The sequence below is a fragment of the Hirundo rustica genome, chromosome 3 (genome assembly GCF_015227805.2).
Source record: "Hirundo rustica isolate bHirRus1 chromosome 3, bHirRus1.pri.v3, whole genome shotgun sequence".
NCBI lineage: Eukaryota > Metazoa > Chordata > Aves > Passeriformes > Hirundinidae > Hirundo > Hirundo rustica.
Window position 1 is genome coordinate 81,396,036 of NC_053452.1, and position 27,673 is coordinate 81,423,708.

At 41.7% G+C, this 27,673-nt stretch overlaps 2 protein-coding genes across 10 annotated transcripts in view; one reads left to right on the forward strand and one right to left on the reverse strand.

The window, feature by feature from the left end:
* Positions 1–2,935, forward strand: part of CEP162 (centrosomal protein 162) — a 46,557-nt gene extending 43,622 nt beyond the window's left edge. For 3 of the 4 annotated variants that reach the window (XM_040059563.2, XM_040059564.2, XM_040059561.2), the window contains one exon: positions 69–2,934. In XM_040059563.2, coding sequence (XP_039915497.1) covers positions 69–278 — 210 coding nt within the window. In that variant the 3' untranslated portion in view covers positions 279–2,934. Of the gene's footprint in view, positions 1–68 lie in introns of all 4 variants that reach the window. The other variant, XM_040059562.2, reaches the window with a different exon arrangement.
* A 2,678-nt stretch (positions 2,936–5,613) lies between these two features.
* Positions 5,614–26,010, reverse strand: MRAP2 (melanocortin 2 receptor accessory protein 2). 6 transcript variants are annotated; one of them, XM_040059073.2, is made up of 7 exons: positions 25,913–25,953; positions 23,194–23,464; positions 20,188–20,336; positions 17,367–17,471; positions 16,813–16,962; positions 11,804–11,903; positions 5,614–7,404 (listed from the first exon to the last, which is right to left on the reverse strand). In XM_040059073.2, the coding sequence occupies exons 5-7, from the start codon at positions 16,937–16,939 to the stop codon at positions 7,011–7,013; spliced, it is 621 nt and encodes a 206-aa protein (XP_039915007.1). In that variant the 5' UTR covers positions 16,940–16,962; positions 17,367–17,471; positions 20,188–20,336; positions 23,194–23,464; positions 25,913–25,953; the 3' UTR covers positions 5,614–7,010. The 6 variants fall into 6 exon arrangements, with proteins under 6 accessions (XP_039915007.1, XP_039915006.1, XP_039915009.1 ...); XM_040059072.2 differs by lacking the exon at positions 23,194–23,464 and having other exon boundaries at positions 25,913–26,010; XM_040059075.2 differs by lacking the exons at positions 23,194–23,464; positions 25,913–25,953 and adding an exon at positions 25,687–25,770.
* Between the last annotated feature and the right edge of the window lie 1,663 nt (positions 26,011–27,673).

Here is a 27,673-nt window from a genome sequence, read left to right on the forward strand (position 1 = left end):
GCTAAGCGGCAGCACAGGCTGGATATTGGTGTAGGAAGTCATAGTGCTGACTTTCTTCTAATTTGCAGGCAACCCAACTGACACAGCACGTTTCTGAAGTAAGGCGAACCCAGGAGGCTGAGAAGTGGCGAAGGCTGGCGCAGCAGAAGAATCAGGAGCTGGAGAAATTTCGAGTGGAATTGGATTCAATACTAGATGTTTTACGTGAACTGCAGAAACAAGGGGTTGTTATTCCTGCACCTGATTCCTGTGGATTCAGAGTGACAGGCGGCTATTAGAAGACATGACTAGGTAGTAGTTAAGGAGAGCAGAAGAATTTTAATATTCAAAGTTATGTATAGAAAATGTTATTGAAAATGGTTATTGTAACATGTATAAATTGCATTGCATTCTGATCTTCTCTGGAATCTCTCGTGTCCAGAGGCACATTTGCATTGAGCAATACTCTAATCATACTGTGTGTCTTCTATTTTATTAGTAATAAATTGGCATTTTTTTTTTAATAATAGGAATGTTGAGGTTATTCCATAAATTTAACTACCACGGAAAATTTTCCTTTTTCACAGACTGTAGAACATGCCTGAATATTTTTGATTTCTAACTTGTCTTATAGTGATTTCTTTGCAAAAAATTTGAGCGGTAAGCTGTTTGGTTTGTATGTTTAGTGTATGGCATACGTGTATTCCATTCCATAGGACAAGAAAAGCATCCTTTTCCAACATTGTTTTCCAATTTACTGCGCTCCCTCAGATTCATATAATATTCCCTTATCTTTAAGACCCCTTTCCACTTTAGTGAATGATTGGAGGGCTGGAACAGAGCAAGCATTCCCTGATGGTGCTCAAATTCAAGCTGTTCTTTGTTTCTTTTTCAGATAATTCCAACTGTGCTGGTAAGATGGATGGCAGTGTGGGTCTAGCTGAATTCTTACAGGGCAGATACAGAAAAAACCTATAAAACACAGTGTGAGAGTAGTTATTGGTGTCCCTTTTAAAAGGGAAGGCTGTTCTGGTAAGGTTTTTATCATGGGCTGTTCAGGATCTGATAGTAAGTACCTCTGTAGGTGATCTTGACAGACAGAGAGAGCAGTCAGATGTGAAGACAATGTGCTAAAGCTCAGACTTCAGGCATGTGTAGGCAGGGAAATTTAGAGTTAAAATATTGAGCAAGTTAGGAAAGGAGCCCCAGGAGGGGAAGAAGGAAAAAAAACACCACCCAACCGATAACCAGACCAAAATACCAAATGTGGAGGTAACTTTCTGCTGAGCTGCCAGGCATCACGGCAGGTGACACACTGAATGTTGGAGGCTGTTGCATTCTCCCTCTCCTCAGGCCCTGCTACCTGTGCTGTAGAGCAGGTACATAGGAGCAATTCCTGCTGCAGCACAAATGTGTACCTTAGGGTGCTACACTTTTGGTCTTTTCTTTCAAGAAAGAAATGGACCCAGTGGAGGGAAAGAAGAATCATCACTCAGGAAGTGTAGCTCGAAGAACCTCTGAAGCCATAGGAACTGCACTGCTCCAGAGAGGAGACTGGGGGGGATGATGAGCGTGGCTATTACACTTAACATATATGAAAAAGCTGCCGCTAAAAGTGAGAAGCAGCAATTAAAAATAAAGAAAATTCAAAATAGGTGATGATAGCAATTTGGTGGTTGGAAGGAATTCACAATAAATCAGTACATTATTAGTTTGAAGTTTCAGTGGCTGCAAGTCCTTAAGAATTCCCTAGCACATATATTGATCTCAATCAACTGTACTTACTTAGGGCAAAGAGAAGATGAAAGCTAGAATGTACTCTTTAGGTCCCTAAAGACCTGCAGTATTGGTTGAACCTAGCATTTAAGTCAGATATGAAACAGTTCAGGTCTGTGCATGTGTGTTTATGTCTCATGTTCTTCAGGGACCAGCAGTAAACGTGCATTTTCTCTCATGCAAGTATGTGGCTGAGCATGCATAAAAAAGAGAAGAGTATAAAAAAATTACACCATTTAGACATAGACAGTGATTAAGTGCAAGGTTTTTTTGTTTTTGGCACATACACAAACATAAAATGAGCATGTATACACATATATCTAGATATTTTTAAAGGATGGTCGGTTGCCAATTAATATGGTAATCTTGATTGTTTCATGTTCAGATATTTTCAGTATTTTTATTTCTTCCACATCCAACAAAGTATTAGTCTATATTCATAAAATGTGTAAATATAAAAATGCTTTGTATATAAAATATCAGCTATGTGTAAAATGATGCATTTTCTTGATCTGGGTATGTTTTGCAAATGAAAAGGATAAAAACTGAATCATTTAAACTAATTTATTTCCTCTACAATTTGCTATATATGTAACAAAGTGTGTATTAAAGTGTGTGACCTGAAGTGAGAGATGTTTTTTCAACTGCTGCAGCCCTTGTGTTCCCAGAGAAGCCAGGTCCTTGATGGAGGTTCCTAGGACAGGAATCCTGAGGAAGCATTTCTGGTTACTGGAAACTCTCTCTCATGTATGATGCCTAAGTCATCAAGAGAGGGTTGCCCTAATGTTCATGCAGTTGATTCAAACACTTTTTACAATTCATACAGCCAGTGCTGGTATTTTACGTAGTTGGAATTAAATTCTCTCTCTGAGTCAGTTTTTCTGAGCAGGGGCAATATTATTTACCATTACTGTAAGCTATCAGATGATTTTTACTGTTTTCTTACAAGTATTTATGCAGCTGTACACTCACTGAGGCATGGTCTTCAGTTTTTAGGCATTTACCATGAAGTTGTCGCTCTACATAGTAACAGACTCTCTCTGGGCTTGAATGGCTGCTGTTAGGGTGTCCTTTTAGAGAACTAAGGTGCCAGTTTTAAGTTCTCTTCTAAAGTTGATACTGACTCTCTGAGGATTTCAGTGTGATCTTTCAAGGAGTTACATGGTTATATACTCTTTATGTATATTTTTCATCTTCTTGTGCCATCCTGTTTCATCATGCATTTCCAGGAGGCAGCATAATGGATTGATTAAAATAATCAAACATAATGTCTTTAAATCGTTGCCTAATGCTTAGCTGCACTTCATCTGTTTACAGCAAAGCAGCTGGAGTATAATAATTTGAAGTGTCATGTTTGAAGCTTTTAAGAAATCACATGAACAGCTGGCTAGTTGACTCAGTGACCTAGATTGCTTCAAGAGAGGAAAACATGATGTACAGAAAAGGATCAGATTTCATCACGGCACTTGGGGCAGAGACAGCAGCAGTGTGTTCCATTTCAAGTTCTATGAAATACATGTCCAAATGGTTCATGTAACAAACAGGTTATTGTGAGTGAAGACTTTATCTGATAGCACATAATACATTTTGCAGTCTGCCCCTCTATCCCATGTTTAACCTATTCTGGAAAATTTAAGGAAAAAGGACAAGTATACCAGCACTAGCTGTGCAAATCCACTTCTGCAGGGAATGGGGGAGTCATGCATCAAGTGCTGCCCTGACTCTTGCACAGAAAATAAAGTGATATCTCTGAATTAAAACTAGCCTTTCACACAGCTAACTATATACCTCTCATCCAAAAATAAGAAAGCACAGGCCTCCAGCTCTTGCTCTCATTGGACAACATGAGGTAGAAGGTTTTTCTCTGCTGTCCGTGCTACCTGTCAATATCTAAGGCTAAAAAGTGGCAAAAAATGTCAATGTTACATTATTCAAGGTATTCACAGGGCTCAGGTGCATAAATACTTAGTTTCATGACAAATATACCTCATTTACCTCACCTTGCAGTCTCAGAGACTGTATAGCTCTGGATTGTAGTAGAGACAATCACAGTTTTACCATTCACTTTCTCTTCTCTATGAGCAGGTATTTACTGATTTTACATTTTAGGTTTTGAGGGGTTTTTTGTTTTGTTTTGGGGGTTTTTTTATTATTTTTAATTTTTTTTTAAGATACAAAACTAAAACTTGTTTACACAGAAGAGCATTTTGCAAGTATTTACCTTTGAAAACTGGAATAAATAACTTGACCTAGTAAGTTCTTACAGAATACAAGATATGTTTAGGCAAACGAACATATGTAGCTGGTTTAGACGAGCTGTGTCTCTCTGCAGTTAAATCTGCTGCAGGTCATGCATTTACACTGAGTTTTGAGAAGAGGATGATTGAGACCAAGCACTAAGAACACTCACAAAAATCTAAATCAGACTGATGCTGCCACAGTGTCCCTGAAGTGGCATGGGAGCTTTGACATGTTATTTTTCTGAGAAAAGCAGCATGAAGGACTTTAAATATAGAACGGAGATAAGATGACAAAAGTAGGACCTTCATCAGGAAAGAACAAGAGCAGGAACCAAACACTTAAATAGCCTTACAGGATTAATGTATGCTGCAGAAGGATATTAACTATGCAATTTAAATGTGTTGTAAGTTAAGCTGGCATCATCTCTGTGTCATTTTATTAAGTACCCTTCATCTAGGCATTATTGCCAATATCCATACACAAAATGCTTCCCTTTTCTCCCCAAAGTAATAGTTATGTACCCAAAGAAAAGCCACTGAGATTTAAGGTAGCAGAAGAAAAACAGAATAGCCTACAGGGAATAGCAGCATCTTCTTTTTCAAAACCCCCATCTGCATTGTTTTGAAACTTCCAAAACTTTTGAGATTTTTTTCCCCCCAAAGGGGTTGTGGAGCACTGGAACAGACTGCCCCGGGAAGCAGTGGAGTCACCATCCCTGCTTCTACCAACATCCTTAGAGGTTTTAAAAAGCCATGGGGGAGATGACTTAGATGGGCAGTGCAGAGTTAATTGTTGGACTTTATAATCTTAAAGGTCTTTTTCCAACCTAAATGAAACGTAGTTTTAAATGCCATAAAAGTACCCTTCATTTCTCAATTGCAAAGAAAATGGATTCCACATAGATTTGCCCTTCCTTCAAGCAGCACTGCTGTTTTCAAGCATGGCAGAGGAAGAAAATAAAATAAAAACAGTAGCTCAAACATTACAGAAGGCAGCTCACTCACCTATAAAAACCTTTTTTAGCACAAGTCCCACAGTGTGTTAAGCAAGAACCAACATCGATCTTCAAAGTTTAGCCATCAGATAGCTAATAGTTACTGAGGTGCCTCAGCAGGAAGCAGATGCCATATTCAGAGACAGATTTCCCAAATTTAGGAAGAGGAAAGTCTATACCTATAGCCTTCATACTTGCAGTTATGTACTTCCTGTGAAAGAAGACCTTTTCTGCACCTGAAACATTTTACTGGAGAAGCACATTGCAGCCCATGGAGCAGTGCTCATTCAGAACAGGGTTCATTTCAGTCTTCTCTGGGAGCTATTTTCAGCAATAACCCTCTATAGGGTTTCAGATAGTCTCTGCTTTGTTTTAAGTGTAATCCTGTTGCTTTAAACACTAGCAGGTCCTGCAAAAATTACATTTGAAAACAGGAAATTAATCTGTAAGTGGTGTGTAATAAGGGCACAGGACATAAAAACAAAAGATGTTTCATGCAGCCTTCCTACACAATTTGTATTCTTTAAATGCTCAACCCATTCACTCTTTTTCCTATTTGTAAGGTGAAGAAGGGATGAATTAATCAGCATTTAAGTGGCTGAAAACTATCAGCAGGTCTCTAGCCTTAAACACAGATGTGTTGGGTACAAAGCACATTAATTTGAAGAAAATCCAGGTAAGCACAGTGTCTGGAATCCACTCTTTTCATCTCAGTTAAGAACTTCCTACAGAGCATACTTGAAATCCAGCAAAGGGTTTGAACCTGGTACTTGTGCATCTTATATGTGTGATCTAAAACCATTCAGTCACTAGTTGCCGTCTTTTGAAGAAAGCTGAAACACAATTTTGAGTACTCTCAAAGGTTCAGAATTTAATTCCATCTCTCAAAACTAAAGATTGAAATGATACCTATTCAAATCCTTACTGAATCTTTCACTGGGAGAACAGCTGGGGTTGCAGCCCTATCTCAAATGAGTACAAAAAAAAAGATGGAGCAAGCACAGCTTAGCTATACTTTCGGAGTTTGTCCTCTCAGCTCAAAGCCTGCTAGCACTTCACTGGCCAATGAGTAAAATGACCTTTTATAAAGACAAAAAGCATAGGAAGATTCAGCCTGTTAGCAACAGATAACACCAGCTTAACATACCACCACCAATTGCATGTAGTAACTTTACTGGCAAAAGAAAAAGGTGTTTTCTTATTTCCTGTGATTTAGCTACTGAATCCTGTAATTACTGAATGGAAATTCACATCAGCAATTGACAGGAAAAAAAAAATTAAAGAGAGAGTCAAATCACAGTTTGTGTTTGTGTGTAGAATACTAATTCCATGTCATCACGGGGCAGCTGCTGAGGTGTCATTCTGAAGTATAATTACAGGCACCAATTTGCTTTTACTCAGCAGCAGGTGGTGATAGCATTTTGTAAACACTGTAACCAAACAATTTAATTTGCAAAGTATTCCCTCTGGAAGCCTTGTGAATTGGATTTAACCTGCACCACAGAGCAGTTAGAGATCAGAAACTGAAGTTAGTCCCAAGCAGATATTTATTGTGCTGCTCAGCTTCAGGCATCTTTATTGAGAGTAGCAGAAACTACAGAACCTTCCCAGAGCCTGATTATTTCTTTCTTCCATATTCTTTGAGATATACACTTTTTTTGGCCAGTGAGTTTTCACAGACCTCCCAGTGCCAGGCTCCAGTCTTCACAATACTTGTAAATTACTGTCCTTCAGAAGCTGGTCATAAGAAGTCGTTTAAAAATGAAGATCAATACAAGAAACAAACAAACAAAAAAATCAAAAAGCAAAAATAGTACTCGACAGAAGTTTTAGACCACAGAAGGCATCAGAATAAAGCATTCAGTGTCTTCTTGTCTGAACTGAGTTCTATCAGTACAGCCAGTCTTACATACAATAAAAAGCACAGGTCAGAAATACCTTCTGTCAAATGAGCAGGAGGCCAAGAAAGGCTTCAAACTGGACAATAACGGGAATTTTCTCCTTAAAGTAAAAGATTTTTTCAATCAAGGATCCGATGGGAAGATTGCATAACCAGTTTGTTTTCTAAAATGATTGGTGGCTCTGAGATGAGGAGATCATCCTCACCTAATGAAGAATTCTGCTCAGTGTTCACAAAGTTAGGAATGTTAAATTTTGTAAGACAATGTAAGTCTTCTTCAAACATTCCACTGCTTTTGGGAGCCTCCTGGAAGTGGGTATTACTCTCCTGACTTGGACCTTTCTGACTCTCTTTTTCTTTGTTCATATGGTCCACTTCATTAATGCAGAAATGGAAAAGTGACTGGGATTCTTCAGCCATTTGGTGAGAAAAGACCCTCTCAGATTCCAGAGGTCTTCCAAAATCTGCCACAAAGCTGTTCATGCGGAATCTTTTTTCAGACAGTTCTGCATTGCTATGGAGGAAAAAAGAAAAATACAGTAAATTAAAAAGTAGAACTATCTGAGTTCTTAGCAACAAGTTTGGTTTCAGCAACCATTATGATCAGGAAAAAAGGAAACCCTACAGTTTACCTACCACAGACTTTTAAAGCCAGCACTATTTATTATTTTCTGCTGAAGCAATTTTAAGTCTTCATTTGTCATGATAATTTTCCATGGGAATAAGTTAATGCCAGCACTCTTAAATAGCACTTCTAGTAATCAATATACTATAATAATCACATCATTGAATGAGTTTATAAACACTCTAGATTTCAAGTAGCAACAATTGTTTTAAATGGTTCATAAGAACAGTTTGAGAAAAGTCCTTGATGGACAAAATGTTTGAGGCACAGGCAGCACTGCTCTCACTAAGGGCATTGAGTGCTTGTTTGTCCAGACATCAAACCATCTTTTCCACAGACTTCAATCAATGACATTCAGATTTGCAGATTAGGAGAGCTGGAACTAAAGACTGCTTTAAACACTGACAGTCTTAACAATCCAGACAGTCCAGGAAGGGCAGCTCAACAAGTTTTTTGGACCCTTTTCTCTATAAATCTTACCTCAAACCAGCACCAATCTGCATGGACTTATGCAGGAGCCATTTGCAGCTGGAGGTGAGAAGAGCTTAAGCTAGATAACAGTTTTACAGATTCATTCTTTGTCAGGCTGAATTTATATGCTATCATCACAAAATGCAGGTTATTTGCATTTGGAAAAGCAGTCGAGGTATTCAGAGAATGAGCAATGAAACGTTCTCAGAATATGAATTTTGTTAAGAGCTAATAAATCATACTGTTTACATCTGAAGATGTAGCAAATGACACTGGAGTCAGATCATTGGACATGCAAAGGTCCACCCAGCACTGAAGTGTTTTTTGATGTAACTTAATTTCCTCAAGCCTGCAGTTGAAGATAAGTGCCTGCAAGCTTTGAAAGCCTCAGATGACACCTTCAGAAACCTACCCACTAAAATTTTCAAGGTCACAGGATACCTACCATTAGTCTTTCAATCACAGTTAAAGTTCCGTGCTTCTCAAAAGCTAATTTACTTCCATTACATGATGAGGGAATTCTGTCCTCACAAAATCACTTCCACTAGCCTAGAAATGAGAGCAGTTCTCTAGTTTGTCAAAACTGTGTTGGCTCACTCTGCATTTCAAAGTGAATCAGGTAGAAGAATAACATTTAAATTGATGTAAGTCTGACCAGTAACTAAGTAAAAATCTACTGTATACACAGCAGGGGGCAAACAGCCTGGAATAATTCTGAACTGACAACTGACATTTATGCATTTATAATGCAGTCTAAAGCACCACTCTGAGTTTAAGTTTCATAAATAATTTGGCAAATCTCTCCCAAGAGTTTCTAGGCAGAGTTGTGGCACAGGCAGTAGAGGTGGCAAATAAGCACAGAAAGAAGGACAAGCACTGTAAGCCCAGGAAGAAGGGACTGCAGAAGAAAGTTTAAAATGCATCCACTACAGGAACAGAATTACTTCATAGGTGTGGAAAGTGCTTCATAATCCAGTGAACTATGAAGGAGCAAAGTCTGACCATGCATAGGGGCACACAAGACTGACAATGGCAACCTAATCTTAATGAAAGAACAGAAGGTGCAAATAAATTTTACAATGACCCAGAATGTTGAGGCTATATGATGAATCATAAACCTGTGTTCATGAGCAGGGGACACATGATCTAATATACAGTGATATTTTTGGATTTTGAAATTCACAAACACCATCTTTGTATTCTGGAGAGGAATTTTATTAGATTTTTTTTAAAACTAGACTAGAAACTTGCATAGTCTTGCTCATTACAATCTGCAAGCATTCCTCAGCAGATGCCTTTTCAGAACACTCAAGAAAAGCAGCCTCAAAAATCATGTTTATTTAACCAAGAGCAACTGATTTCTTAAAAAAAAAAAAAAAATTTAAAAAATCAGTTATGTAACTTTTACTAGTTTAAGATTACATCAGCCAATATTTTGTACCGATAGGTTGCATGACCTTTTGCCTTTTTTGCACAAATGTGCTCTTAAGGACATATTCAAATGCAGAAACAAATATGGCATGCTTTCCTCTCCTGAGTGATGAATGAGAGCATTTTTTGGAAATTCAGATGTTACCAACAATTTTTTTTTCAGTTGCACAAGCTAATGTTCCACACATACTTATTATATGCAAGCAAACAAAGGAGAAATGTAACAGATGTAATTTCCATAACCGATTAAATTTCTGCCAGTCCCCATCCATATCCTGTCCATTCTGGTCTGAGAATGTACCTAATTCTGAATATCTTGTGTAATTTTGAAAAGTACATCCTATCATGCCCTCTTACATTGAGCCAAGAAAAGCATACTACTAGGGGAAAAAAAAAAAAAAAATCACAGTATTCTACATTGGATCCATCCATCTGAGCCCAGATAATCTCTCACATTAATGGTACTTTAAAGAATAGCCAAATAGCCTTACTGATGTCAGAGACTTCACCCATCCATCCATCAAGCTGGCTTTCTCCCAGGACCTAGGAATCCTGCTAACATCTATTTCTAAAGGAGGGCTGAAGGCAGCCCACTAATGAAACGCTGAGTCGTGAAGAGTCCAGTCAGGTATAAAAATAGAAGATGCAGACAAACTAAAACCAGTCTGCTCTGGTTTTACAGGTAGCTGTTCTCCAGTTTTTATATACATGTATCAAAAATAAGATATAAGACTGTATTCACTGCCCTTGGTGTATTCCCAGAGGATCCATGCACATTTCATTGCCAAATGTCGAAAAAACTGCTCAAATTTGTTAAAGGTGCCAACTCAGCACACATAGCAAGTGGGCAAGCACTCAGGCACAAAGCTCCCAAAGCTGCAAAGAGATCTGTAACAAATACAGAAAGGAATAACTGGTCTGCCTCCAGCAACTGAAGAAAAATTATATTAATAATTTTGAACAAAAGGGACTTCTGGAAGTCTCAAGCCTAATGATGAAGGTAAGGGCAAGACAGAATTCTGATCACATTATCTGGATGTAGAAGTTGACCGAAGGTGGACATTTCACAAACTCTCTAGGACACTGTTCTGAGACTGATGAAAAAAGCAGAAAAAAGTGGGAGATATCAAGCAAACCTCTGGTACCTGAAAGTAAATTTTTACAAGTGTAAAAATTTTTGACAAATATCCATATTAAATTCTCTCTATATATGTTTTTTTTTTTTACTTCATCACTTTTTCCCCTCAAGTTATCCACATGAGGTCCAGACTCATGCTCATCTAATAAATAAGACCTTGGTGAAAAAGAGACAGCGTACCAGCAATTACAGGGATTTAAAATCTATTTGGTGGCAATATCTGGTTACTTCATAACGGTCTGTAGGGGAAGCAAAAATACCAGTATGTCAGTTCTGTAAGCTGGATTCTTCTGCCTCTATTTTCTTCTCACAGGAGCAAAACTTTAGGGGCACAGAAGAGGCTCAGGACATACATCTGCCCTCTCTAATGTGGTCCTGTCACTTGAGATGTGCCATTACATGGCGTTCCAGAGCGAGTTTACATGTGATTAAATAGCAAAGGAGCTCTGGGAGGCAGAGACAGGCTGCTTCAGGAAGTGATAAACACCAGCAATTGCCTTTTACAATCAGCTTCTCATCATTGCTACCTGCCTGCAAGCAATCTCTCGCTCCAGAGAGGCTTTTTATTTCCACTTTATGGCACACAAGCCTGAGAGGAGATATGGTTTCAAACTTTCTCAGAGGAAGGGACACTGACTTCCTGCATCCTGCTTCCTGCAAATGCAGATAAACCACTGAGGCAAGGCATGGGCTGCACATACTTATCAGCCAGAAAGAATAAAAAATAGAGGACTTTCAAGGGACCCTGGCTTAAAGAAATGTTGAGCTGATCTCTACTTCAGCATCTATTGCAATTTCTCAGCAGACACAACGACACTCTCAGATCCCAGGGGTTAAGGGAAGACTTTGCAAATACTACCCATATCTGTCTTTGGACTTGAACACACAAACATTTGGAAACCAGCCAGGCTACAGCTTCCTTAATTCAACATCTACACTGCATTTTATTTGTATCCACTCTGTTGATATTCACAGTATCACTCCATGAAATCTTGAGCCTACTTAGAACCATCCCACCTGTTTGCAAAGCAGTAATCTAAAGGCACCTGTGTGGCAGCCTACCCAAAACATGCTTTTAGAATGAAAATGCTAAGATTACTTGAAATGAAGACAGACTGCACTGTTTCATAGGAACAGACTAGAATCAAAGGGTACAATCTCAGCACAGTCACTGCTTGTTTGGGGGCGGCAAGAGCCCAGGTGTGCCACTTAGCAGGCTGGATTTGTTATTCCCCTTTTCAGACTCACTCTTGATGTGGTGCTCCTGTCTTCGTCAGCAGGGTCAGGACAAAAAACATGAAGATGACAAAAACTGCAAGACCAACCCAAAATCCAATCACAATGGAATCTGGTGAAATAAAAGGAGGAAACGAGATGATCAATATTTTACTTGCACTTGCAAAAAGTTGCCTTCCACAGGCAGCACAAGTGCAAACTCAAAACAATTTGCGGTTTATTTCGGGGTGACAAAGAAAACGGATAAACAAATTTATCTTTATCTATTTTTAAACAGAATGCTGCCATTGGAAGTGTCATTTTGAGACCAAATTTTACAGCTATCTGGACAAACCAGACAGTAGATAACAGAGGGAAGACAATTCTCTTGGTTAGTGAAAAAAGAGGAGCTCCTATGTGATGCCAGGTCCGTTTCCAAGCATTGCTTTGGAACTTCAGTGCTAGAACTAGGAGGAGAGGATTATTTGATTTTCCTCAAAATCCTGTCTCTGTAGAACTGAACTGCTATTTTAAGTTATTTCTGCCCCAGACCATTAAGTTTCTGGATTTAAATGGATTTCTTTGACAAAATATGTTTAGGAATACCTTTTAGTGGCAAGACAGAGGGTTCTGCAAGAAACAGAACCACAGATAAAACTATTTGCTACTTCAATAAATATCAATAACCAACAGATACGATATGTTTTTGAATAATTTTCAGTTTGGGTTTCCAACTTAAGCACAGAAAACTGCAACACAATGTCAGAGGAGCGCAACCGATTTAGACAAGAAAGTCAAACCACCAGTTAACTAATCAATAGGAAAACACCAGTGCATTAGCCAAATATAGCAGTCATGGGGAACAGCACAGCTTTTTGCCTGTGTGCATAAACTGTATCTACTGTCCTCATTTATAGCAAATGGACCGTAGACAATTTGCCAGTACTACGAGAAACAAATCTATGTCCACTTAGAACTTCAAGGTGGAGATCCATTGTTGCCAGGAACTTAATTTAGAGAGTTTCAAGTGGGACCAACATATTTCTGACAATGATCAACTAATTACCATGGACCAAAGTTACAGAGCACCAACACTCAATATCACCTGGCCCAGGACCCATCAGCACCCAGGTATTTTTTCACCTGTCATTCAGTTAGTTGTTCTTTGCTTATGCAAGTATTCAAAACTTCCACTGTAGAAGTTCAAACATGCAAGAGGGAACGCTTGGCCAGGACAGGAATCCTTTCTACCCTTACCTCTCATTACACAGCCACTACCAAACCTGAGATCCTCACTGGCTGAAATGTCTGACCCAGTGTAGCAGGCACAGCACAGAACTGTTGAATTTCCTACAGGACTAACTAAACACACTGAAAAAAAGAGGAATCCACTATCCTACCTGGTGCTTGACCCCAGCTGTTAACCATGCTCCCACTCTGAAGTATCTTCCACACTAAAAGGCACATGTGGAAACTGGAAATCAACTCAACCCTTTCTCTTTCTCTGCAAAGTCAAAATGCCTGCTGCAACTTGAGATTTTCTCCCTGAGAAAATACTTTACCACAGTGAAGTCTCTCTTCAATCCCTTTCTCAGGTAAGCTAAGGAGGTTAAGTTTCAAGTCTCCCACTGCAATATTTATTTCATCTCTCCTATGCCATATCTTCCCCTATCAATACCTTGTGTAAAATAACAGGAATGTAGTTTGAGTACCGGTCTCTGTGATGGAGGGGAAGGAGATTTTAATACCCCTTTCTGCTTAAAGCTTTCTGCCATGAGTTTATTTTTGTAATTCCATATATAATGTGCACTAAATTACTTTCAGAATCATTCTATAAGCACAGCCTGTATTCACTGGTTAAAGATATACCTTATGGACAACCTTCCTGATACAAAATAGCTCATCCTGCTGGACTTTGTAGTACCTGAAGATTTCATCTAAAAAGAAACACTCCCTTTAAAAAATTTACCACTTAAACATTTATAGCTACTAGAACCTTCCAATTAGTCAGGCATGCTTGGATGATATGCAGTTGCATTAACAACCAGAGTGTAAAATGTCATCAGGATGACTAAAAGAACTGTACACAGATTATATCAATCAAGCTGAAAAACTTAACTAAAAAAAAAAAAAAAAAAAAAAAATCAGGGCTCTGATAAACTACTGCTCCCCACAAAAATCACACCTGCTATTGTGCGCTGAATAACAAGCCTGTTTGTGATTGATTTGGTGTCCCTGCTCCCAACAGAATTATTAAAGATATACCTCATGGTATCCTGAGTTCTCTTCAATATTTCATTTAGGTCTCACTCACTTTAGTGGAAATTCTTCAAACCTACTACATTCTAAACACTTATTCAAAATTAAGAGTACATAACCCAACTTCTGTTCAAAAAATATGGTATGAAGGACACTTAAACTGCCCAAAGTTACAAATAGATAATCATGGGATACTTTCACATTTTCATGCTGCAGTTTTGACCTTCCTTTTCTTCATAATACAGACTCGTAATGTCCTGGCAGCAGTTCCAACTCCCCTGAACATTTCTGCCTATTTTGCTTCTCACTATTATTACTGAGGCTTCCTCATTTTCAAAGGCACAAAAAGTGATTTTGTTCTAATCTCTGCCAGTCAGAACTATCTCCTCCTGGCTCTCTTTGTCTATTTACTTTCTAATGCTTTAATGTACAAAATATCTGGTCCCTACTTTTCCAGATATTTTGATTTCTAGTTCCAACTTTCACTTTTTCTTCAGCAGAACATACTAACATACTTTTTGCCTTCTTTTTTTTTTTTTTTTTCTTTTGCAGTCATATATTTGAAACATCACTGTGGCATCTTTTTTTTTTCTTTCTTTTTTTTTTCTTTTTTCTTTCCCTCCACAACCCACCCCCCCCAAAGAAAAGTATTTTTGTGTAGTAGATTGTTTTGTCTATCCTTTTTCTCACAGGTTATTTTGAATAATTTTTTCTCTGCTTTCAGAAAACAGTCTTCTGGATTCCTTTATATTTAAATCAATTCACCTAAACTGGAGTCCATTCCCTGTTGAGCTCTCCAACATAAGTTACAGGCATTCATTGACACCTGTTCTCTGTAAGTATTCAAGGTGTCCCTCCCCATATAACTCTTGTTTAATCTCCTTTCCTTCTCCCCAGTTTAGGAATTCAGGGAAGTTCATGTCCAATCATGTTGCCTCCACATTTCACAACAATCTCAGCTCAGCTAGCAATGGCTGCAACAAGAACACACCATGTCAAGAAATATCATCCCATACACAACATGGATTATTCTTTTAGTAGATTAAACTCTGCCCTCTGGGGAATGCTTGCAATAACAGTGAAGGAAACAGCCCACTCCAACCTGTCAGTTAAAACAAAGAAAGAAAGAAACAACAGCTAAAGAAAATCCACCATAACCAGAGGGGACTTCAAGGACCGCCAATGACATCTTTCATCAAGCTCCACCTGAAAAGCAGTTGTTTCTTCCGTCCCCTTCTCTAAGAGCTGTCCAGGATGTTCTGCTCTATGAACAGCACAGCCAGACAGGGAAGCTCAGCTGCCATGCCCAGCATGGCAATCACTTTGATGGCAATCCAAGACCTGATTTGCAGCTGTGCCTTCTGCAATCCAGAAGCAGCTGTCATTTATACCTTTTTGTCTCATCACCCTGTTTGAGACACTGAGCTGAAAAAGAGATGTGCACATAACATTTCAGCTGATCTTTGCAAGCAGTAATCTTTGCAATCAGGTTTAACCTCTGATTAAGTGGAAGACTGGAAGATAAATTAAAAACATGATGAAAGTTAGTCCATATTTTTCAAGTACCTATCATTTGTAAAAATACAGACAGCAATCAGCAGACTTTTTTTTTTTTCTTTTTTTTTTTTTTTTTTGGTGGTGGGGGGGGGGAAATAAAAAGTAAATTCTACTCCTTTTTTCAGAAGTGTAAGTAATTTCAACAAGTTTCTTCTGTCCCTTGCAGAGCCTGCCCCAAATCTTCCGACTGTGTAAAGGCGAGGGAGATCAGCTTTTCTGGGCTGCTCTTTCCCAGTGCAGACACTGGTTTTTTTCCCAGTCTGAATGCTCATCGTGACAAATGAGACAGAAAGTATGTAATCCATCCTGGACCAGCTCTCCAGCACTGGATAAGGACCCTTCCCCAAAACTTTAAAGTCTGGGGATCAAACCCTTTCACAGTGAATCTAGCTCAGAAATAAATACACAGGATGTGATTTTTTTTCTCTTTGGTGAAGTGCTTGCAAGACCCATCAGGTAATTGAGTCAGCTTCTTTTATTTTTTCCCCCCTCTTTTACTGTTTGTCCCTCACAATCATCTCATCTAAAAGGAAATATCATGAAATCCATTGTCTCGTTTTTAGAAAAATGTTGGTCCAGCTGTACTAGCTTGTCCTAGTTACATTTTCTCCCACTTCCAATCCACATATTTCATCTTTCTGGTACCTATGTATTTTTTGCTTCTACTGTAAAACAACTCCAGTATTAACAGAAAACTGAATTTACCACATTCCTCCTATGAAGAAAGTACCAATGGCAAGTTTGTTCAGAAGGAGAAAATTAGTTTCTTATTTTCAACCTTTTAAAAACCTTTATTTTCTATCAAGAAAACCAAACACAGATAATGCAGGTAAGGCTCCCTACCTCTGCCTTTTTACCATTTATACAAACAAATACAAGCAAATAGAACCAAAACAAAGCAACACTGATCTTGAAAAGTAGCCACCAGAGGCAGCAGCGTATCTGTATTTGTTGTAGTTAACAGTCAGATATTCCTCGGTATTAACAAATTTCTACCACAGCCAGCGGTAGAATTTAGCCATGGTTCTCTCATGCACAAGACAAAATCAACCAAAGGGTACAGAATAATAAACAATAATGCCGATCTGATAACTAGAGGGATGCTGCTAATTGCAGAGAATCCTAGGAACTGGGAGAGAAACGCTGTACAATATTCAGTCACGAGTGAAGGATAGGAACACGACAGGGAGCTCAGCTGCAATGAAGTACGTCTCTGCCGAACTTACACTTATGAGCCTTCAGGCCTTCAAACGACACTGGTCCGTACTCATAGTACTCGTAGTCCCAGGTGTAGTCAGAGTTAGACAAGGCTTGCTGGGAGGTTCTGTTAGAGATCAGCCTCGGGGCAGACATCTTGCACCTCAGCAATCGCAGACCTGTGGATACGAAATGTGTTAATGGAGCCTACACCTAGCACAGCTTTCGTGGGTTTTTCTTTCTCATCTGTTGGATCGCTTCCTCATCACTGTTCCCAAGAGCAGCCGCTGCCTCATTAGAGAAGGCCATCCCATCCCCAGCCATTCCTCCCCCTAATTACAGGCACAGACACTGGGGCCCAGTGAAAGGCAAACAAGATGTTTTGGGAGCTGAACACAGGAGGCACGGGAGCCTAAGGGTGTGTTCAGCCTGGGGGAGAGAGCTCCAGGGACACCCCAGCGCTGTCTGCACTTCAAAGGTGCAGAGATGCTGCTGCCAGGCTCTTCTCAGGGCTGCACAGTGAGAGGACAAGAAGCAATGGACAAAAATTGGAAATTCAGATTAGATACATGGAAAAATTTACCTGATCTAGTTGAACATGCTTTGAGTAGGAGATTGGACCAGATCACCACCAGGGGTCCCTTCCAACCTAGGTTTCTCTATGCTGATAAACGGGCTCAATATGCCACTACAGAAGGAAAATAAAACAGGAGTGATTTCCCTCACAGATTAACAAAAATTGGTAAGCAACACTGAGCATCATGAAATTATCTTGATAGATATCTCTGTCATTACCACCATTCTGTACTAGAGCCTTGCATTTTACAGAGTCAATTTTTCAGAATATGAGACAGTTTCATGCACACCAAAAGAAAGCACATCTCTCCACAAAACATCTGCTGCAGTAGCTGGAGTCAGGAAATCCAAATTAAAATATATGACAAAATACTTTTTGTGAAAGCAAGCTGAGCTTTGGGTAATTTTGGATTCAATTAAAACCCATGAGGATTGACCAAGGCTTCAAGTGCTAGGAGGGCCATACATAAAGAATAAAAAGTTAGGCACAAAGTAAGAAACACTTTCACCCAGGGAATATGAACAGCATTTCAAATTTGTACATTCTTTCTGCAGCTATTTTACCATGACCAAATGCCTCAAAGCAAATTTAAATAAGTAGTATGCTTGAAAAAGTAAACTTCACACTTAAATACAATGTTCAGAACTTTAAACACACAACAAAACACTTGACTGGCAATTAATAAATCTTTTAAAACAATAAATAGATCTATTTCTCAACTCAAATTAGTTTAGTTTTCAGAATGAGCAACCTGACAGCAGGAAAGGTGTAGTGATGGGCTGGGGAAACAAGGGACCAACCTCATTCTTGGACTGGATCAGGATTACCTTCACCGCATTCCCCTACCCTCCCCTCAGCCACTCAGAAAGCCTCCAGCAGGAATAAATAGCCTGAAGCACAGAGAAGAAGGAAAAAAAACATGGATGTTGTGGACAACCCAGTTCATGGCTGAGGATGTTTCCCACCTTGTATGTCCAAACCTCTCAGAATGGACAAAGAGGTAAGTCTAAATAAAAGTGCCTGCGTTGGCCGTAAAGTTCCTCCTTGGTTTTTCCATTTCCTCAGATTAAAGAGAGAATGTCTGATTAAGCTTTGGACAGAAGTTTCTTATTTTAATCAACTAAAGGAACTGCTGCCTCTGGGAGAAGTTAGTGGCACAGAGAAAACCCCAGGATCCCTGTTGTAATTTTCTCCCGTCTCAGCTCTGCCAGTCATTTATTACAAGACTCCGTGTTTTGTTTTGTGACGGTGCTCCAAGAGACCACATGGTACTAGACAGGGTTCCCACCATCTTTTCTCCCCCTTCTCCTCAATGTTTTGTTGATGTCGTATCTCTTGACAACATTGATCAGTCCTGCTTAAAGGCTGTTTTTCTTTTTTATAACTTTCCAGAGAAGCCTTTCATTTAAATATTCCTCACATGGCATCCCTAATGGCCATTGTCGCCTCCCTCCTTTTAGTATTGCAAAAAGAGCTGAAATCCACTTGCAGAAAACTTCAGAATAGAGTATAGGAACAATCTGAAGAATGTTGTTTCTTCCACCTCAGGTGTTTCTTCACACCTCGAAGCAGATGGGATTCGTTGGGCCACATGCAGAGCTCTCTCCCAGTCTAGTCACTGGTGTCCATTTATGATTTATGGGGAGGATAGCCACTTCCAGGACACAAAGAATCTGTGCCAGTACAGCATTAGGTTACCATTAGAAGCTCCAGCCTTTCACCACTGACTGCATGCATGTGGAGACTTGCTTTCACTGTAGACTAGCCACTCTCAGAGGGAGAGGTGCTGATGAAAACTGAATCATCAGCTCTCTGGCTAATCTGTGCTTTGAAGGACATATAAATATGCTTCTAAATCAATCAGTAGGGCTAAGCATAAGCACTGTTCCAAAGCAACTTTCAGCTCACCTCTAAGTTTCGTCTGTCCAAATACCTCCAAATCTCAGCCTCAAACATGTGAAAACCTTTTCTTCTACTTTAAAATGGTGGTACAAGGACCAGCACAGTGAAAGAAGTGACTATTTAGACCTTGCACCTCTTGAGGAAGAGCAAAGCAGGCTGAGCTGGCACAGTAGCAGCCTGTCAGGTGCATTTGCCTGGCTACAGCAGGTCATGCAGGGATTCAGGTAAGAGGCAAGCACTTCCAAGAAGGAATTCCTGCAGGAGATGCTCTCAAACACTCTTTCTGTCAGACACAGAGAGCAGTGATTCATCCCACAGCTCTGAAGCTTCACAAGGACCTCTTCTAATTGACTTTGCTGGGTTTTTTTCTGGAAGGTACAGGAGTCTTTTGAGGCAAACATGAAAGCTCCTCTATTGATTTTGGTGTGTATGGATGCAGACAGGCTTTCCTCACTCCAGCTCTCTTCTTCCAGGAGCTAGTAAGTCAGGAACAAAAAGCTTCACTTTGATTATTCAAGCAGGATTATCCAAAGCAGGACTCTCTTCAGAGCTGCAAACCAGAAACTTAGGCAGGTCGGTATCCTGGAAACTAAAAAGGGCAAGTGCTCAGGGCTTTCTTCTGGAGCATTGGATTGCTCTCTGCAGATAAGTGTAACCAGATGTTCCCCATGGAGACCCAACTGCAACTCTTGGAATTGAATTATGCCTTCATGAGAATTTTTAACCTGTGTGAAAGTCTGTAGGGTCTCAGATGGCCTGACAGCTGCCAGTGGCACCTGAGCAAGGTAGTCTGGCTGTTGGGCAATGTTTGCATAAAACCCATGCCCTTGAACAGCAGCAGCAGGATATCAAACACCGTGCAGATGGACTCTTTTCTCCAATCTGGACATCACTGATACATTACATGAGGCTCTCAGCCACTTACCGTTCAAAATGAAAGCAAAACTGAACACCCACCACATCTGCAACACAACTTCATGGCTTATACCACCACTGAGACCACAAAGGCATATCTGGTTTTGTGTGCGTCTGAAACCGTCCTTGTAACCAGCAACAATTACCTCCGAAGCTGACCTGCATGCACAAAAAGAAAAGCATGTGGATTGTTCATGTACCCTTTGTTTCTGGAGCAAGAGAAATTACCAGTATGGTAGACACAAGGAGCTTGGTGAATTTCAGTCCCAAACTACATCTATTTTCCACATACTTCTATTCTGCTTAGTGCCACAGACTCTAAGCACTCAATGGTTTTCAAAAGAACAAATGAACAAACCATTGTCCCCTTGCAAACTCTGAAGATCCCAAGACCCAGACAGGGGAAAAAAGAAGGAGCATTTCAAATTGTGAGAAGTCCCAGCCTGAGGAAACTTAGCACGACACCCTTGTGCATCATCTCCATCAGCTAGGCAGTACAGTTAACCCAGAAGCTGTTTGTTATGAGAAGTTAACAACTCAGGCTGTTCCCATATCTTCTACGTTCCCATACCAGCACCAATATTCTGCATGAGGGAAAAGGGAATCAGCAGCCCCCACATTCCTTTTTGCTCCATCCCAAAGACTAGGAGGTGAAGTCAGAGAAAAAATCAAATGAAAAAAAAAACCCAAAAAAACCCCATGCACAAACTTATTTACACTGCTGAACTGCATCAGCTGAAAAGCAATACAGACCCCATCTTTCCACAGCCCTGCCACATGGCTTTGAACAAGCTGTGCCACTCCCAAGCACAGATGGGAAAGTCTGCAGGAAATACTTCACCTAAGGGTCCTTGTTTCTTGCTCTTTCTCAGTTCCCTAGGTGGGCAGGGTTTGAGTTCAAATTTGTGGTCTTTTCAGGGGAATACTCAATCCACTTGCAATAAAAGAGAGGAAAGCAAGCAATAAAAATTAAATTTAGAAAAAAAGAGAGAAAAAGAAAGATATCTGAAAACTGACTTTACAATTAAAAATCAGTCATGAATGTCAACTCTGATACTTAAGTCTTTCCTTGGAGAGAAAAGAAAGTACAATGTTAACCATGGTTATGTTTGTTACTGATGTTTACAAAGAGCGATGTCTGAGCTGTTCCACTAAAGTAACAAGAATAACATTGGATTCATCAGAAAAGGAGTTTATAACAATGGAAAGGAAAAAAGCCGGTTTAGTCACTACTTAAACTGTGAACTAAGGATGAGATGTTACAGTTACAGACATCTTTGCCTCATACCACCATATTACACATCATATAACATGCATCTTATTATCCTTATAACTGTGCAATGTAAACTCCAACAACAAACTTCTTACACACCGCACACAAACTCCACACCATTATATACAATTTGCACGCCAGCTGTACAGCTACTCTTTGTACTGTTTGTACCTAGTTAAAAAGTGATGACATTTAAAGTGGAATTGCATAAAGGCTAAAAAGACTTGCCAACAACTTTCCTCCAGGCTAACAATATAATCAAATAATAATGCCCACTTAGCAGTCCAGCTCAGTAGGTGCCACCTGGAAGTTAAGGTAGAAACTAATATGAAATCACACCTACGAGTTCACTGACAACTGTATGGTTCTAAAAATAAACAAAGCAAATACTACATAAGCCCACTCATTAGCCTCGTCTGAGAAGACAGATGAACTGCAGCTAACATGGTATCACAGAACGTCTGCATTCCTCTTTCTCTTAAATGGTTTCATGCCTGCACTGACAGTAAAGGGACATGGAACTGTTCGTAGGGAGCTGCTGGGACTTGCTCCCAAAACACGCTGAAGCTCAGCCTAACTCCAGTACCAAAAGCTTTATATTACAGCCAGAATATACAGTCTTGGGAGCCAGCATTTTCTAAAAGTAATAAAGATTTGCCATAATTCCATTAATTTCCTGCATCTAGGGCAGGATTACACAATCAGTACTGAGCCTCTGTTCCTCTCCCCACCGAAAGCCAACCTCCTCTTAGATGTGCAGGTATGGCAGCTGCAAACCCAATTTTCCTCAAGACCAACCAGACTAGAAGAAGCCCTATCAGTGAGCATTAAAATACTGATACTTTTTCAGTCCTATAATGTTATAAATGCTGACATCAATGGTATGTATATAAAAATATATTCAACACTTCCCAAAGGAAAGGCTGCCTTTCCTTCAGCTATTTATATTGCCTGTTTTAAACTTTCTCACTGCAATTTTTTAACTTCTCAGTCTGATTTGTTGTAGAAAACCCTGAAGTGAAAGAGCCCTGGCATATCTGCTGAGGTAAGATTAAACTGTAAAGCAAGTTTTATTAGCTTTATTCTCACAGAAAGCTAAGTGCTGGGATGGGGATGTTTTGAATTCCTTTCTAGCCCTGAAGTCTGACAATCCAATGCCTTACTCTGAGCAGAGAGAAAGGAAATCTCCCTCCATCCACTCTTACTGATCAGCACACTGCAGGTCAACTGGAATGGCTCCATCAGAATATGACCTACCTGTAACAGATGCTTTTAAAATACCTCCTATTTGTGCTACCATGTAAGTACCTAAAAAAAAAACCCCAAAAAATCAAAAAAACAGCCTCCACAGAAGGGACAGAACAAACACTGCCATTTTTTTAATAACTAAAACATGGTATTTGAAAGAATAAAAACCTCACAGAGAAGTTATTTTGATGCAGAGGGGATCAATCTAGATTGACTCCAACTGGCTAGTCTGCAGGTCGTGAAGAAACACTGGAAGTGTTCTGTGCAGCCAGAAAACCCAACCAATCCCAAGACCAGAGGCACCTGGGTGTGCTTCAAACAACCCCACCTAAACCAGCCATTTTCAACAGGGGCAAGGCTGAAGGCAGGAAGAACCCTTGTGTGATTGTTCCTGGGAAACTCAGCGCTGATGAGCAGCTGAAACCACCCGCGCTCCCTTCGTGTCAGTGCCCCGGGCATGGAGATGCCCCGTGCCCCACAGGCAGCCTTACCAACCTGCACTGGGCCAGCCCCCAGGTTTCATGCAGTCACCTGTAGGGTTGCACAGCCCAGAAAATGGATGAGCGTGTTCAGGCCTCATTTCATAGCTCTGTTTTAGCTTTGCGTCAGTGAAAAAGCCACCACAGGGCTGAGGCTGACAAGCGGAGTGGAAGCCAGTGACAATTTCCTCTTTCCCATTAGAAAATAATTCTCTAATCTTCACACAGTGTTCATCTGGTCTGAAGTACAGCCACAGCACGCTTCCCATAGCTCCTCAATGTTCTCCCTGCAGAAATAGTTCTGTTCCCAGCCTCTGCTGAAGCCAGAGCAAGATAAACCAGCTGGCAGGGATGAAAAAACCCCAACAAAACAGGTATGATAGACCATTTATCGGAGCTACTCCCACACTTGGGTATCTCACAGCTGAGGTTTGACAGCACTATGGTGGAAAAATCTTCAACTTGTGCTTTCATCCATGCAGGGTCTGGAAGCTATAATCTTTCAGATGCAAAATAACACATGAGCTTTTTAATTTGAATCACGTATTACATTTCCTCAAAAAGTAATAAGACAAAATTACAGAGATTTTCTTTAAGATTTCCACACTTACATGACAAATATTTTCTTAACTTTTGTAGTTATCCTACAACACAATGCAGAAACATTGCCTTAATTGGTTCAGTGATGATTTTAAGCACTCACTGAAATAGAGCTGTTCATGCAAAGTCAAACTGGTCTGGGATTGTTCCAAACAAGAACTGGGGGATTTTTTCCCCATCTTCAAATCAGTCTTCCCTCCAGCCTGCTGAAGAAGCAAACAATTTATTGTATTGCCTCAAATACAAATTTCTCCTCAGGTTAATCAGACAGCAGTACACAACTCACAGGCACGTGTCTGAATTTTCCCATTGTTATCCCTGCCATGTCTCTGTATTATAAATAAGTAACTAGATGCCAAGAAAACATCACTGAACCAGTACAACCACAGCTCATTGCTGTGAGTACAGAGAATAAAGCCTTAATTTATTTGTAATAAGATTTGTAGTATAATTTTGCCAGCAATAGCTGCTATTATAGGTTCAAAGACTTTACATTTTATTTAAGTTGTTGAACAAGCTGCAAGAGTATGACCTGTGCTTCGCCTTTTCCATGACAAAGTGTACATGGGCAACCAGGGAAAAAGTAGTCAGTAAATTACTTTATCTCTTCATATTTGGGGAGGGGGGGAGGGGGGGGGTCCTTAAAAAAAAAAAGATTTCTTGCAATCGCTTTATTTATTTTATACCTAGTTGGTTGTGATTGATACACCCAGAATGTCTCATTATTTTTTGAGAATAATGGAGCCAGGCTGTCCTGAGTCAACGGAGACCTGCCATTTCCCTGGCATTTTTCCAGGCATTTACTCCTGTGGTCAGAATTATCTTGACTCTTTGATTAAGAACCTGAATAGAAAGCCACAAATGGACAAGAAAAACAGCCAGAACAGGGGACAATTACCTGATTATCTCTAAGCAGAGACCAAAACATCTGTTTGTTTTCACAGCGATTACATAAATCTGCACCCCTGTGGGCACAGCCTCTGGGAAGCTCAAATGAGAGGAACAGACTAAAACAGGGAGACGCTCCAAGACAGAGCAGTGGGCTGGGAAACACGCCTGGAAATAAAAGCACCTCAGTGCCCTCTCCCACAAAGTCCAACCAGCCCTGCTGAAGCAGTTTGAGGCAGCATTGCCGCTGCTGTCCCGTCCCTCTACAAGCTGCACCTGTCACAGAAGAGCCAAACTTGTGGTGTGTTCTATGCTTCCAGTCACTGTCCAGCTTTATGTGCCAAACAAAGTTATATGACAGGATGAAAAGGCAAATGTCAGGGAACAGGGACTGCTCAGAGAGAAGTTTTGCGAGCTTGTCATTGAGGTGATTGTTTCCAGCAAAAAAAGAATGGCAGACAGCTCAGGAGAGGGACCTGAACTTACACACCAGTCACTGTCAACAGAGGCTGAGGCCAGAGGAAGAAACCACTGAGATGACAACTGTCAAAAACAGAGATTGTTAAGGTAGAAGGAAGCGGGGGGGGGGGCGGCAGGGGGAAAGTATGAGAATCAACAGTCTAGGGAAGAGCACACAGAGAAAGGGAAGAAGGCAAGACTGAGCAGAAGAAGTAATCTAAGGCTTTATGGAGGAGAGATGTTCACTCCTTCAGTCTGAAAGCACAAAGGAAGAGAGATGTTACCTGCAGGAGGAAAAAAAGGAAACCCGCCCCCCCTCCCATTTTTTTCAAAGGTTTTCGGATCAATTATTAAATTAATTCAAATGCTTAGCGGCGAGTGTGCTTTTTAGCTGTTCTGCTTTTGAATACAGAAGGAATCACTCCGTTACAAACTCAGAAAGGAGACACAAGATTTTCTACAGCTGACGTTCTCCACGTTATCCAAATGAATAATGCCACCTCCTGCATTTTATTGTTATTATTATTTAAAATGAAAGAAAAATTGGCAGAGCGCTTCAGACCTTAAGGCTTGCGAGAGCCGCCTGGTCCCCGTCGCGAACCGCCTCAGCCACCTGTTAACCGCGGGCTGAACTCCAGGAGCTCGGGGCTTCCCGCACCGCCCAGCCGGGAGCACCCACCCCCGGGAAGGGACGGGCAGGGACACGGCGGGGCAGGGCAGAGCCGTCCTTTTCTCTCGTCCGCTCGCTCACCCCCCGCCCCGCAGAGCCGGCCCCTCACCGCTCTTACCGCTCCGGGCGCGTCCGCCCGGACAGATCCCGAAGCGCCGCTTCGTCCCGGCCGAAAGGCGCAGCACCCCCGGAACGCCCTGGCCCCGGCGAGGCGAGGCGAGGCGGAGCTGCGGGCGGGATGCCGCTGGCGGGCAGGCTGGAGCGGGCGGGATGCCGCGGGCGGGCAGGATGGAGCGGGCGGGATGCCGCGGGCGGGCAGGATGGAGCGGGCGGGATGCCGCGGGCGGGCAGGATGGAGCGGGCGGGATGCCGCTGGCGGGCAGGATGGAGCGGGCGGGATGCCGCGGGCGGGCAGGCTGAAGCGGGCGGGATGCCGCTGGCAGGCGGGATGGAGCGGGCGGGATGCCGCGGGCGGGCAGGATGGAGCGGGCGGGATGCCGCGGGCGGGCAGGATGGAGCGGGCGGGATGCCGCTGGCGGGCAGGATGGAGCGGGCGGGATGCCGCGGGCGGGCAGGCTGGAGCGGGCTGGCCGCTCCCCGGCAGAGCCAATGAATCAGCAGCGGGCGCGCTGCCCCGGCCGGCGCGGGCGGCATGGATCGGCCGCGTGACGCTCCCGCTCCAATGGGCAGCGCGGGCGGGAGCGCCCCGCGGGTGGCCGCAGGTGCGGGCAGGGCGCGGGGCCGGTGCGGCCGGCGAGGGGCGGCGAGCGGCGAGCTCCGGGCGGAGCATCGGCTGGGAGCAACCCCTGCGCGTGGCTTGCCCGGCAGGAGCTCACACATCCCAGGGGGAATCACCGATTTCGGACGGAGAGGGATGGCCTGTCCTCACCTGGGGGCTGAGGGGACAGCGCGCTCGCGCATGGGGAGACTTTGTGAGTGGGACGTGGTGGAGAGCAGTGAAGATTGTTAGAGGTGCCGTCTCAGCCGCCAGGAGGTGAAGGGCTGTGCCCTAAATCTACAGGGATTTGCTTCAGGTCTCTTGAACCGTATCACAGGATGGATCAGGGTGGAAGGGACCACAGTGAATCATGTGATACAATCTCCCCGTTAAAACAGGGTCATCCCAGAGCACATTGCACAGGATTGTGTCCAGACGGTTCTTGCATATCTCCGGTGGGGAAGATTCTACAACCTCTCTGGGCAATCTGTTCCAGTGCACAGTCACCAGCACAATAAAGAAGTTCTTCCTCCTGTTCAGGTGGAATTTCCTGTGCATCAGTTTCTTCCTGTTGAAGAGCCTGGCTCCATCCTCTTGACAGACCCCTTTAGATGCTTATATACACTGATGAGGTAAACCGATCTTACAAATAGCCAAACCTATGAATTGTAGCTTCTTAAAACAAAGAGACCTTTTGAAATATGTGATATCTGTAGCTTGCTTGGACAGACTCGCTAGGGGCAGGTAGGACATCTGGAGATCATCTAGCCCTGTGAGCCATGTAGGGTGTTTTGCTCAGGACATGAGCTGAGTCTTCAGTAGCTCCAAAGATGGAGACTCCACAACCTGAGAAACCCTGATAGCCCTCACTGGGAAAAAAAATTCTCATGCTTAATGGAAGTGCCTGTTATTCCAATTCATGTCCATTTTTTCTTGTCCTGTCACTGGATACCAGAGAGAACAATCCCACTACATCTGCTTTACTCCCACCATCAGCCTTCATCCACATAAGGAAGAGTGCCCTGAGTCTTCTCTAAGCTAAGGGACCGCAGGTCCCTTAGTCAATGCTCATACACCCAGGCTCTTCACCATCTTCATGGCTTTTAATCACCTTCATGGCAATCAAGTGTTGCAAGGAATGACGTGGCTTCATTTTTCAAA

Bases quoted from the DNA above. Each gene is read 5' to 3' on its own strand.
- MRAP2 (XM_040059072.2), bottom strand. From the start codon at position 16,939: ATGTCTGCCCCGAGGCTGATCTCTAACAGAACCTCCCAGCAAGCCTTG. The intron at 11,904-16,812 runs GTAAGTTCGGCA...TTATTTCACCAG, and splicing joins AGGCCTGAAGGCTCATAAGT to ATTCCATTGTGATTGGATTT. The intron at 7,405-11,803 runs GTGAGTCTGAAA...TTTCCTCCATAG, and splicing joins ACAGGAGCACCACATCAAGA to CAATGCAGAACTGTCTGAAA.